Source organism: Notolepis coatsorum (genome assembly GCF_963971535.1).
Source record: "Notolepis coatsorum genome assembly, chromosome: 16".
NCBI lineage: Eukaryota > Metazoa > Chordata > Actinopteri > Aulopiformes > Paralepididae > Notolepis > Notolepis coatsorum.
Window position 1 is genome coordinate 81,344,303 of NC_140180.1, and position 14,111 is coordinate 81,358,413.

The following is a 14,111-nucleotide window of genomic DNA, read 5'->3' on the forward strand; positions in this document are numbered from 1 at the left end:
CCCTCCACCAAAATTAATATCTACCCAAATCAAAAGCCCTGGGTAGACAAATCCGTCCGTGAGGCTCTGAAAGTGCGCACATCAGCATACAACACCGGGCTGGTGACAGGCAACATGGAAGAACACAAGATGGCAAGATACAACGTCAGGAGAGCAGTAATAGAGGCAAAACGGCGTTACAGGGATAAAGTTGAACTTCAGTTTGAACAGGCTGACTCTAGAGGCATGTGGCAGGGCCTCAGAACAATGACAGACTACAAAGGAACCCCCCTCAAACTGAACAGTGACATCTCCTTAGCAAATGATCTCAACTCCTTCTATGCGAGGTTTGAGGCTGTGAATAACAACACCAGCCTACAAACCACGGCAATGGGGGGGGGGGGGGGTCTGCTGATGGAGACTCAGTGTTCAGGGTAACAGAGCATGAGGTGAGACGGATCTTTAAAAAAGTGGATATCAGGAAGGCAGCAGGACCGGACGGCATCCCCGGCCGCGTCCTAAAAGTCTGTGCCGACCAACTGGCCCCGGTATTCACTGACATCTTCAACCTGTCCTTGGAACAGGCCGTCATCCCCACCTGTCTGAAGAAGTCCACCATCATCCCTGTACCCAAAAAATCTACGCCCGCTTGCCTCAACGACTACCGCCCTGTAGCCCTCACCTCCATAGCCATGAAGTGCTTTGAGAAGCTAGTGAAGGGCTACATCTGTTCCTCCCTCCCCATCAACCTGGACCCTCTGCAATTTGCATATCGCCCCAACAGGTCCACGGAGGACGCCATAGCCCATGTGCTGCACACAGCAGCATCACATCTGGACAAGAGGCAGGGGAACTATGTGAGAATGCTGTTCATCGACTACAGCTCAGCATTCAATACCATAGTCCCCTCCAAACTCATAGCCAAGCTCAGGGACCTGGGCTTGAACTATGACCTGTGCCAGTGGGTCCTGGACTTCCTGACGGGCAGACCCCAGGTGGTAAGAGCCGGCAACTGCACCTCCTCATCCATCACGCTCAACATAGGGGCCCCCCAGGGCTGTGTTCTGAGCCCCCTCCTCTACTCCCTGTACACACATGACTGCGTAGCACAGCGGAACAACAACACCATCATCAAATTTGCTGATGACACAGTAGTGGTGGGCCTGATCTCTGCCAACGACGAAAGGGCCTACCTGGAAGAGGTAGAGAACCTGTCACAGTGGTGTCAGGAGAACTGCCTCTCCCTGAACGTCAGCAAAACAAAAGAGATGATTGTGGACTTCAGGAGGTCGGGGGTCAAGGACTACAGCCCCCTCAGCATCGACGGGGCACCAGTTGAGAGAGTGAACAGTTTCAAGTACCTCGGAGCCCACATATCCGAGGACTTGACATGGACCACACACATTGACAGTGTTGTGAAGAAGGCACGACAACGCCTCTACTTCCTCAGGCGCCTAAGGAAGTTCCAAGTCAGTCAGAAGATCCTTAGGAACTTCTACTCATGTACAATAGAGAGCATCCTGACCGGCAACATCACCTCCTGGTTTGGGAATAGCACTGCACAAGACCGTAGCAGACTACAAAGAGTGACACGTTCAGCCGAACGCACAATTAGAGGGGGGCTTCCCACCCTCCAGAACATTTACAACAAGCGGTGCAAGGGGAAGGCTAAGAGAATTATTAAGGACTCGAGCCACCCGAACAACTGCCTCTTTGAACTGCTGCCGTCAGGCAAGCGATACCGGAGTCTTATGGCGAGCACAGAAAGACTCAGAAGGAGCTTCTATCCCCAGGCCATCAGGCTGCTAAACGAACAATAATCGCTAAACGAACAATAATCACTATGCAACAACCATCAAATGCACACAGCACACACACCCACACGCACACACTCACTCAAACAACAACACACTGCAGCACCCACTCTCCACACTTTAGATCACACAAACACACTTACACTTTATATTTATTGATAAAGGATTTGCACTACAACTCGTACACCTACTGTGAATTGTACCTAAACTGCACCTCGTCCATTTATGCCTTGCACTATATAGTATTGTATATTAGTACACTGCACAGTATTGTATATTGTATGGTAACTACGTCTACGAACATTGTACATATGTCTAAACTGAACACTGTGACCTCTTTTTTTACTTCTAATTTTTACTATGTTTTTATTTCATACTTACCTTGTCATGCACAGTCTCTGGAGCGCAACAGTAAGAAGCATTTTGTACAAAAGTATTCTGTACTTCTGTATGACAACTATTAAAGAAACTTGAACTTGAAACAAAGCAAATTCATAAATATATAGACACAACAAATAAAAAGAAATAATACAAATCAACAAGTCGACACACAGTGGTCGGAGATCCTTTTTTTTTTAAATGCAGCAAAAGAAGGAAGAACCTTCAGCTTCAGTGTCAGTTGGAGAGCATTCCAAGTGTTGGAAGCATCAACACAGTTTTTCCTAGTTCAGAGCAAACTCGAGGACCCTAAGAACCAGCCTTCATTTGAACATGTAGAATAGGTTCCAAGATTCCATTCCAACAGTGTTGTGATGTAAGGGGGAAGTTCGGAACACCATGCCAGAACTTCCACCACGGCACTCAGTAGTTCAGCTAACGCCTATGCATCGATTACACTACTGGCAAGTATTTCATACCACGTTATGTCACAACGTCTTTACTATCCCTTTAACCCTTTCACTATCACACTACCGACGGTAAAGGGTTAACCTTCTGTAGTGTGGCAGTGAAAGGGTTAACCGGCTGTTGTGTGGCAGTGAAAGGGTTAAACTTCTGTGTATTGTCGCAGTGAAAGGGTTAACCGTTTGGTAGTGCGGCAGTGAAAGGGTTAAAGGAACATGCCACCATCATGGGAAATGTTCTTACCATCTTCTACAGGGTCAGACAAGAAGATAGATACCAATTTCTTGCTAGCTTAGCTTAGCACAAATTAATGGCTAGTGGTCCGTATTGGCTTCAAATAATTTGTGCTAAGCTAGGCTAGCTTGCAGCCAGATAGCTTTCTACTGAACGCACAGAGAGGAAACTGGTATCCATCTTCTAGTCTGACTCTGGAGAAGACGGTAAGTGCATTTCCCATCATGTTGGCTTGTTTCTCTAAAGTCATTTGATCTCATTCTCGAACATGTTCGTAAGTATCTTCGTAACTATCTTCGTAAAAAGTTCATGCTAACAAATTACGAATTCCTGAACGAGTGAAACGGTCTTCGTAAGTGTCCAAAATCATCGCAGCTGGGTTCCCATGAATGAAGAACGTCACTCATTCTTAAAGGAACACGCCAATTTTCGTTTTCTAAGCAACATTTTGGAGTTGTATTTGGAGTGTATTTCGTGACTGTTGGGAACTAGGCTACACTGGCACACCTACTTCCAGTGAATGACGCTAAGCTAGGTTAACGGTGTGGCTTTTCCCTAAGCCTAATGTAATGCATGCACAGAGAAGAAAATGTATCTGCTTGTCTAACTCCTGGGTAGATGGCAAATAAGCTAATTTCCCAAAAAGTTGGCGTGTTCCTTTAAACTGGAAGCGCATTCTCGTACACCCACATTTGCATACAGAAACGCCCCACCAGCTCCTTGTAAGGAGAGGCTATCCCTTCGTGTTGACCCTTATGGGGGAAATATACAAAAGGTAAAGCAATTTGCGACTGATCAAAATTAGATTAGATTAGATTCAAAATGTATTGTCATTATACAGCACAAGTACACTACAACGAAAACAAACACTGCAAATGACAGTGAATAAATAAATAAATAAATAGATAAGAACTAAACCCAATCACGCGGATATAGCTATAGTGGAATAGACTGTATTAATATTCCATATACCGTCTTGTTCTATATTGTTATTATTTATTGTTGGTTTTATTAAGTCCTTACATTGCTTAGTGTGCACATCGTAAGAGCAATCTTACTGTTCACAAGGATATGGATAAGTTTAACGAATTCCATATAAAATCTATAGTTTATTAACGATGCAGCATCCTGATGCAGATAAATACGGAGCTGCGCCAACACACACACATACACGTCACACACACACGTCACACACACACACACATACTGTATGTGCATAATGAATTGTTCCAGCAACAGTAGGCTTCTATTATTCTATGAATAATGACTTGTTTTATTAGGATATCACATATGTGCTGCCACCCTGGTTCATAAGGATAAGGATAATTAAATAAGGATAACTTTTATCAATCCCTCTTGGAGAAATTCGGTCACATACACATACAGCTCATAGTCTCATTAAACAATCATTTCACAATCATTACATTTTTACAGTAATAATGGTACAACATAAATTCAAACAGGCATGTACATTTGTTGACACATGTCGACTATATATCTGAGACAGCGTATGTATATACCAGTCAGAGAACTGACTGCAGACGGAGCAGGAGGTGGCCTTGAGAGCCAAGCGTGCAGTCATTCCGTATTGACACTTATTTATTTTCTGACATGGTTCATTGAGTCATGACTATAAATGTAAAATGTAATTGTTAACACTTTAATCGCCGGGAACGCCGTAACTCGTCTTTGCTCGCCATGCTCATTCTGCCGAAGACGGCGTAACTCGTCTTTGATATCAATATTTCAAAAATCTGTGATCGAAATCATATTTCTCCTCCGGAGACATGAGATGTACTGGTGAGCTCCACTCAACTGTCTAACGGTTCAAGAGCGCCATCTGGTGGCCGATCGGCAGATCGGCCAACAGGAAGTGACGCGCCAAACAGGAAGTGCTCATCCATATTTCGTCCGGGCACTCGCGATCGTTAGCCGGACTCCATCTCAACACACTGGATAATCAATCGCTCGCCCTAACTCAATAAACAACGTTATTTGGACGTATATAGTATTATACAACCTGGAAATGGTTCATCTAAATCAACATCCCATAATCGAAAACTGTCTACTCCAAGCTGATCGTCCAACGGCGCGAGGAAGATACGGTGAGTTTCAACGTTATTTTCTAACGTGTTCCATATAAACTGCTCTGATGACCATATGACCCACACTAGACAAATGATATAACGTTGCCCACGGAATTATAAACGACCCCCCGCCCATCCGGTCAATATCAGATGATACGTAGTAACTTCTAGAAGTACCTCCAGTTGAAATTTTTCATCTGGCACCGATCGCTACCAAACTGTATTTGATCATCAATATAATGCATTTGGGGCTATAAATCAAGTTCTGGAGAAAGCTGCAGAAAACGATAAAAACATACTTATACTTTAGACCATATTTTAGTATGAATATGTGAATGAAAAAGTATAATGTTGCTACACCCTGAACAATGGATATAGGACATTGAATGGGCCATAATAATGTCAATTTAGCAATAGAATTTAAAAAGTTATAGCCCTGCAAAGAAGGGGAACTTCTCCATAGACAAATAGAGCTGGCTAGGGATGGTAAATTATGAATTTAACCATGGCGATCAAAGTGTTAATGATACAAATATTGTCAGTGTTTATGATTATTATAATAATTTTATTCCGAAAATGTCTGTGGAATCGAAGTGAGCCCAATCCCCAAGGATTTCTCCCAAATTAAGCCGTTAAAAAGACGGGCGCACACCAGTCTGTCCAAATTACGACTGCCTTTTCGAGTTCGTAAATCCTGTTCATAGCTACGAACAAATTTACGAAAAGAAGCCATTCAAGAATGCCAAAAAAGTTTGTAAATCGAGTTACGAAAAAATGTGTTGGTAACTTTCTCGTAAATCCGTTCGAGAATGAGGTCCATTGAGTTTAGAGGAGAACATTGTGGAAGCTTTTGTAGTTTCACTTTTCTCCATAAAAAAGAGCTCTAATGTTATCAAGCATTCATGTATAACTTGGTTAGTATACCAAAGTGTTTGTGTTCAACTTTATACGTCTCCTCTGATTCTCTAGTCGTGGTGTCCGAGAGCGCTAGCCAAGGCACATCGGTTGCAAAGTGCACTGTGAGTACAGACGGACAAATTATTTCAACTAGTCAACGTATTTGCTATTTTATCTCACTTTTGTATATTTTTGTATGTCATCGTCCTCCCCCCACACACATACAGGCTACAGATCGTGATTCTGGACTGAATAAGGTCATTGAGTTCAAGGTAACAGGTGTACGATTCGACTACACAGACAGTAAAACCGACAGTGGCAAAATGGAGAACGTCTTCGAAGTCATAACCACGCTGCAAAACAACATCTACGTGGGAATCATCCAGTGAGTTCAACACAGTACAGTTTTTTTCTATTCATCATTTTTTGTCCCTTTCCCCATTACCCTTCAAGAGGCCCTTTTATCCTCCCACCAGGCAGTAGTAAATTAGAATTTTTTCTTAATTGACCTGCCTGGTTAAATAAATGCTACATACAGTAGCTTCCTTTGTTTATCATTTGACTCAAGTGTGTTTTTTATGTTTGTTTCTTTACGTCACAGATCTCTGAAGGAGCTGGACACGGGGCTGAAAGGGAAGTATTTGGTGGCGGTGGTGGCAACCGACACCGGTGGGCTCTCGACGGAAACCGAACTGGAGGTAAACTGTTGATTCATCTGTGGGAATACACCCTCCCTTCCATGCCAACGCGGTCTCGCCAGAAAATGTAAATAAAGTTGTTACGCACCCCAGTAAGGGGATGCAACACAAGGCCACAGACACGTTAGGTGAGGGTGCAGTGACACAAAACCACAGAAAGATTTGCAAAATAATAGTATTTAATTCACAAAATCAAAACACAACACAGAGAGCAAGGAGGACTTCCTAGTGGCACCAAATAAAATACAAAAGGAAATGAAAACCCACCCTTGCCTTTACAGCAGGGGTCGGCAATTAGGTTTGGCCACGGGCCAGATTTTCCCCAAGCCATTGCTTGGCGGGCCAGGATAAAAAACGATAGGTTATAACTATAACCAAGTTCTGTTAGTATTGGTGACGCTCGGCGTCACTCTCTGCACTGTACCTCGCACGTGCACGCGCACTGAATAAAGACCACAATGTACCTTTATATCCCAATATTCGTCTGACCACACCCCTATCAGCTTACCTACATAAGCAGGGGTGGGGCCACATACTCGCCTCCTTCCCAAGCTTTCACCACAAGGTGAGATCAAGGGCTGCAGCGGTGTCGGACGCCGAGCGTCACCAATACTAACAGAACTTGGTTATAGTTATAACCTATCGTTCTGTATCGTATGGCTCTCGCTCGGCGTCACTCTCTGCACAAGGGAGGCCGAGCGAGAGCCATCGGCCGACAAATACACCCCGCTGAGGCCCCCCACAACCATCAGATCAGGGAGGACCGAGCCCCCCGACCCCCCCTAATGGAGGGCACCCCCCCTATTGGAGGTTCCCGGGCGGGCGACGGACCCGACCGTGCGAAGAGGCACTCAAGCAACTCAACGCACAGGGTGAGCAGACCGTGGCCTGACCCCACGAGGCCACACACGCACAACCCGCATGCCACTCGGGAACGAACGGAGGGAACAACCTCGTTACTGCCCCCAGAATCACGGGGTCAAGCGCAAACCCAACCCCGTGGCAAGGCCGTAGCAGCGGAGCGCGAAGGAAGACCCAGACCCACTGAAGGGACTGGATCCCCTGGAAAACGGGGGCCCGGAGAGGTCAATGACGCCAGGCATCAAGACCCCACCAGGCGGTCACTTAGTGACACCGCCCCCCACATCGCCAGCGTATTCGGATAAGGCCCCTCCAAGAGCGGGCCCTTTCCCCCCAATAGCACACCGCCTGGCACACTGACCCTGCAGAACAGGCAGTCAGCATGGCCGTAAGCACACAAAAAAGGTTAACCAACGGAAGCAGGCAGTGCACCGGGGAAAACCAGGCAACAGGCTGTAACCTGAGCCTGGAGCACTGCAGACGAGACAGGCGCCAAAGGAGTTAGCTGAGAACAGCCCCCCCGGCGGAAGGGGCGTATGCTGGCGTTGTTGCATGACCAAGCCTCCATTTAAAAAAAACCCACCCAGAGGGGTTGAGGCAGAGAAGGCTGACATGATTGGCAGACGTCATGAACGTGCAGGGGCACCCTCAACCGGGTAACCCGGGAGTTGACACTGCTCCAACACACCAGGGAATCAACCACCTTGTCGTTACCCAATGCGGTGGTTGTTCCTATAACCCCTCAAGAAAAAACTCCAAAACACACCTGCGGGTACACACTGGCTATACCGCAGTACAAGTGTTACAGTTTTCAAAAAAGGGTTATCCCAGGCCTACGGGTCGACGAAACATTACTTCGGACCGGGCCCGGCGATACGGGAAGCACAGGGTCACCAGAGGAGGTCAAAGACCAACCCAACAGGCCCCTCTTCGCCATGCGTGAGAGAGGAGCGAAAAGAATGGAGAACCAGCCCCAAGCACACCGTACTTGGTATTCCCAGGCGGTCTCCCAACCAAGTACTAACCAGGACCAACCTGCGTAGCGGCCGAGATCTGACGAGATTGAGCGTGTACAGGTTGGCATGGCCGTAAGCCATTACGACAGTGCAGAGTACAAAATGTACCCAACCAGGGTCTCCATAGCGCTTAACCCTGTGACACCCGGACCGACCTGGCATTTTTCCCCCTGAAAAAAGCCCAAGTCCCTCAGCAGATCTGCATCCCCGGCGGACAACGGGTTTAACTGATCCGGACCAGCGTGACCAGAACCAGTCCCGTGCCCTAACCACGCCGACATGCCTACTCCAGGGCCCTCATGCATCAACGTGTTCTACGCACAGATCTGTGCGTAACCCGTGCGTACGATCATTTCTAAGCAAAGAGTGGGATTCATCAATTTGAACTTGAACTTGACTTTGTGCGTACATCTACGCACAGGTCAGACCTGGCGTACCTAGCTCCCAGTGGTAGAATATATTATTACAACAAGGAAATGAGCTTCTGTGCATAATAACACTGGATGTTCTGTATGAACCGTAGTTCATTATAGTTAATTGTAAGATAGCAACAGTAGTGTAATTATGGTCAAAACCCTATAAATAGCATTTGGAATAATAGATCTTTCTCTCAGAATGAATGCAGCATGGTTTATATAGCGTTATCGGAATATACGGGGTGTAGGCTACTGACTGACTGCGCTCCGCGTAGCTTGATTGATTGATTGATTGAAAAGTTTATTAACAGATTGCAGAATGGGTACAGTACAGTACAGCTCAGTACATACAATTGTTAATTGGGGATGCAGACCAACTTTCGTCCTGTTTACATCAGGGTCCCCCATTTTCAATTCATCATAAATCATAAAGCTCAACTCGTTATTATTTTGCGCACAGACCGCCGAAACACGGGAACGTTTTGATTATATTTAAAAGGCTTTACGTTAAACGAAACAAGTGGAATTTCGAAGCTGTAAGCAGAATAAGTCATATGAATATAGTGTTCTTCCCCCTTTTTACTGTACAAGAAAGAATAGAAAACGCATTGCAATGACACCATGCAGATAGTGGACAGACTATATGATGGGATTCAAGTTCGCGTTTTTGTTGCTCATAGGCATGCTGTCAGAGTATGATATCTTAATCAAACATTCTAGAACATTTGTCGTCACAGATCATGTCCTAATGGAACATAGGCTATGGCATGGATCGTGATATTGTGTGGACTGTTATTATTACTGTACGGCGGTACCACCCATTGTGACAGCAGCCTTGAGTCCCGCACACAAACATGATGGAATTCAAGTTCATGTATTGAAAGGCAGGATACATCATACATGCAGTGAGATTCATTGTTCTTGTATATGCTCTCTATTATTGTTTATATAGGCTACCCAATACTGACATCAAAATAGATTGTAGTATGCCTCTAGAAATCATATGCAGCAGGTAGAAAATTGACGGGAGATCCATCGCGATTTGGAATAGAATTGAGGAGAACTTTAATCCGTGGGTATTAATCAAACAACACGGGAAAAGGCAGTCATATTCCAGCGCGGTCTTTATTAGCCGACAACAAAATAGATGCCTCTAAAAATCATATAGCCAATCGAACACAACTAATAAAGGCATTCATATTACAGCACGGTTATAATGACACACAACCAACGCCAAACAGTGGTCAACGAACGGTCTTTATTAGTATTTTGAGCTGTCCAGGCAGAATTGCACCAATGGTCTTAGGGAGCCGTTGATATCTGACATCACCGTTTACAAGTCCGCCTTTTATTTATCCCATAAATCATAATACGCGATAGTGTCTTCTTGGTTCGACAGCAGTGAATTCTCCGTGGAGTTTCTCGGAGTCCCGCTCGGGTCGGTCCATTATTTCACATCCCATGGGGGGTGTTTCCTCATTTTCATGACCATATATGGATAATCATGCACGAGCATTGACGGTAGAACAAAGTGGTATTCATCAACACGGCAGGGCATAGAGCCTGCGTACGCACGTGTGATGAATGCCGACTTCCCTGTGCGTACGCTAGTTCTACATTCCGTGCTTACGTGTGGAAGTAGGTCAAGTTCTACGTCCACGTTGATGCATGAGGGCCCAGGAGAAGGGGCAGATATGCGTGTTGATCTTAAACATGAAAAGAAGGCGCCACCCAGACGTTCGGTGCGAACCGCGCCCGGTGGCCCACCCCCAGGGCGTGAGACCCCTCTACATATGTTCAGATCCATTCCGTCATCATCCCCCAGATATGAACGAGAATCCGTCGACAACCAACACAGGTCGTCGGAAGAGGAAAAACCTCCATCCCAGTTGCTTTATAAAACGCTGTTTTAACCTCAAGCAACCAAGGCGTGCCAGTCATTCGCCTGATCTTCAACAGAACACCCCGAGCTAGCACTATGCGTGCGTCGGGACACAACCACATCAATGAACAGGCTATTTAGACCTGTCATTGAATCCCCAAGGCGCCCAGGGGAACGACAAGAGGGGTGTGATGCTTCCTAACTCCAACTCTTTTTAATAGAAAAGAAGGAAGCACCAACAGCATGTATCCCAGTCTACACAGCCGGGGGTAATTTTTTTTTACATTTTTACATCCCACCACCCTCCCATAGGGAGGAGACGGAAATCCCCAGAGAGACTTCCCACGCGAGCTGTACAGATTGAAAAGAATATATTGCAACCTTGAGCCATGTAAAATTTTGGTTTTAGGGCTCTCCGGGGAGGAGGCACTGAACCCATACACACTCAATAATCGAATTGAATCGAATACACACACAATAGAGCAGGACTCCTTTTTGAAGTTCTACTCACCTTGACAATCTGAGGAGGAGGCTCTGCACTCTGAGGAGGCTCCCTCACATGGAAGAAGAGCCCTAACTCACAGAAGGCCCGAATAGGAGCTTCGTGAGGAGGAGCCCTGACCACTCCCCGAAACAGATCCATCATATGGACCCGAACAGCTCACGGAAGTCCTACCAACAGAGACGCGCACAGTGACGTACTCTATGGCGGGGGAATTTCTGCAGTGCACACGGCCAATATTCCAGGGCGTGGGACCAGGAAACTCCCTCCCCCCCCCCCCCCCTCTTACCCTGTAACGTGCCGAACAGCAACGTGACAGGAACCTTGAAGGACAGGAGGTTTTAACCCCTGCCCATCAAAGAAGGAGAGAAAAGGATTACCAGTTCACCCCTTTACGACCCCACACCCATGATACGATGTAATGACAAAAAAGAGTATGACACAGTCATAGTCAGCTCCATGAAGCGTCTAACAGCTTCACACAGCGCATGTGCTAACCTGCTATCTGATTTTTACTAAGGAAAAAACACAGAATAGAGCGGGCCCCCTTAAGAGCTCCGGTACCAGACTTACACATGTGCTTCTGTGGCCAACCCAACCCAGTTGTAGGTCCCACGACACACACAACCCATTATCACCTACAAAAAATGGCAAAAACACTCTACAGAGGAACACCGTTTTTCATAATGAGAGAATACATAATTCTCGATTAGTATCGGCCACAGGCCTTGCTAAGCACACACGAAAAGTGACCAAACAATCTTTTCTTTTAGGAAAATACAGTTCCTCAAGCAGTTCTAGACCAACCCCAGCAATCAAGCTAAGGGTTACATCGTATCCCACCACACAGTGACACAATATATTGTAACAACATGTCTGAGAGGAGGGTGAAGAAGTCCCCAGGGAACCGGGGGGAGAACACCCCTCCTACTTTACCCTTAATACGGCCAGTTAAACAGGTAAACCTGTTAATATGTGAACACACTGTTCATTGTCATTACAGGCTGAGAAAAGAATTCATCCTTTACTCATATGTCACCAAGCATAGCTTTATAGGTTAGTTTAACCCCCTTAGTTGTGAGTACATGGTACATGAACACACATGATGTTTTCTCAACACAACAAACCAGATCATTTTCACATCTGTAACAAACAACCCGATTTGCATGGAGACCAGTGACAAGACAATTCACACATAACTTGCATCGTATCCTAAATGTAGTGCAGCAACACTCGTTTTGGAAAACATCGTTATTTACAAAACATTTAGAAGGGAAAGAAAGAAGAAGTGTTCAAGGTCTGGTCAAGACCCTTCCTACCGTGAGCGCAGATCAAGCGAAACTGCAGTCTCTAACAAGGCACCGGTAGTAACACAGCATTCCTGTGTTGTCGACATGGGCAGCGTCGCCACTCCATCCCGCCGCTACGGTTCCCCTTGTTGACGCAGTCCTCGCCGGCCGGCCTCGGTAGGTTCGACTAACATCCTCTGTCAAAGATGACGTCGTAGTCAGAGTGTTTAAAGCATGTTATAGTCTCAGAATGTTCAACAGTGTAGCATTAAGCTAACGGCCGCTCTCGGCCGATAGCAGCAAGCTAACGTTACCTAGCCTAGTGACACAACAGCTGACAGCTGACTGGCTAACAGGTAGGCCACAACTAGCATGCAAGCTAAGCAGCTATCACCTGAACGTGTACACAACGATATAACAAGCCACACTCAGACAGGCCGCCGTTCTGAAACCCTCCTCACCTTTTAAGAGAGAAGAGAAACTAGATGTTAACACAGTTTTACAACAGTGATTTTACCATACATCCGGCGGAGCTAGCACAAGTCCCATCTGGGCTGTAGCCGACTTGAACATGGATTTTCCGATAACGATCATCCATGGCCACATTTCCTCGTTTAGGGTATACTCTCATTTGCATATGAAATACGGGGCCTATACGGTGACAGAGAAGTACCCACGCGTCCAGAGATCCTGGGATCACCAGTTCTACTGGTCGTGGCCCACTAGTTGCTATAATGGGCTTCAAACCAAGATCCTCCACCGTCGCCTAAAAAGGCTGAACAAAGGACCCTAATCTGGGGCCGGTTTTCGTAAACATTGTCAGCTAGCCCCCATAGCACTAACAGACAAGTGGTGCTCGCAAGCAAACATTACTCACCAAACCTGGAACCCACCGCTTCTCACAACAGCGGTGCGTCCTACAGTCCAGCTGTGTCGCTGGAGGGTTTCACCCCATCCAGCCGCAGCAATGAGGACTGCAGTTGGGAGGCATGTAGCGGCGTGAACTCCCAATACGAAAAAACCGGCAGAGGTGTAGAATGATCATCATCTTCCAGACACTCCAGTACGAAGACAATATCGCCGTATTTTCTCGAATATAGTGAGAGAAAATAAAGATATGATGTCAACGTATCTCTTGTTTTCCAACTTTCTCCTACTAACAACCTCGTCAAGTGGGGATCTACCGAAGGCACTTTCTTGTGGTGAAAGCGAAGAAGGAGGCGAGTATGTGGCCCCACCCCTGCTTATGTAGGTAAGCTGATAGGGGTGTGGTCAGACGAATATTGGGATATAAAGGTACATTGTGGTCTTTATTCAGTGCGCGTGCACGTGCGAGGTACAGTGCAGAGAGTGACGCCGAGCGAGAGCCATACGATACAGAACAATGGCTAATTTAATATAGTGAAAAAAGACAAACGTTTTTCTCTGGTCTGCATCCCCTTAACAATTGTGTGTATTGCGCCGTACTGTATTGTACCCATTCTGCAATCTGTTAAATAAAGTTTTCATGGGGGAGCTCCAGTAGCTCACCACGTACCGCGAGTGCTATTTCAGCGCCGTGGACAACCGTGCTCGTCACGGATCTGGGGCTGA

General features: G+C 46.2%; 1 protein-coding gene across 1 annotated transcript in view; it reads left to right on the top strand.

The window, feature by feature from the left end:
• The window catches only part of cdhr2 (cadherin related family member 2), a gene marked incomplete at both ends in the record, with an annotated part of 79,455 nt that overhangs the window by 39,360 nt on the left and 25,984 nt on the right, over positions 1-14,111 (top strand). The window contains 3 exons of the mRNA XM_084332101.1: positions 5,927-5,976; positions 6,082-6,239; positions 6,456-6,552. Of these exons, the coding sequence (XP_084188227.1) occupies positions 5,927-5,976; positions 6,082-6,239; positions 6,456-6,552 (305 nt within the window). The remainder of the gene's footprint in view (positions 1-5,926; positions 5,977-6,081; positions 6,240-6,455; positions 6,553-14,111) is intronic.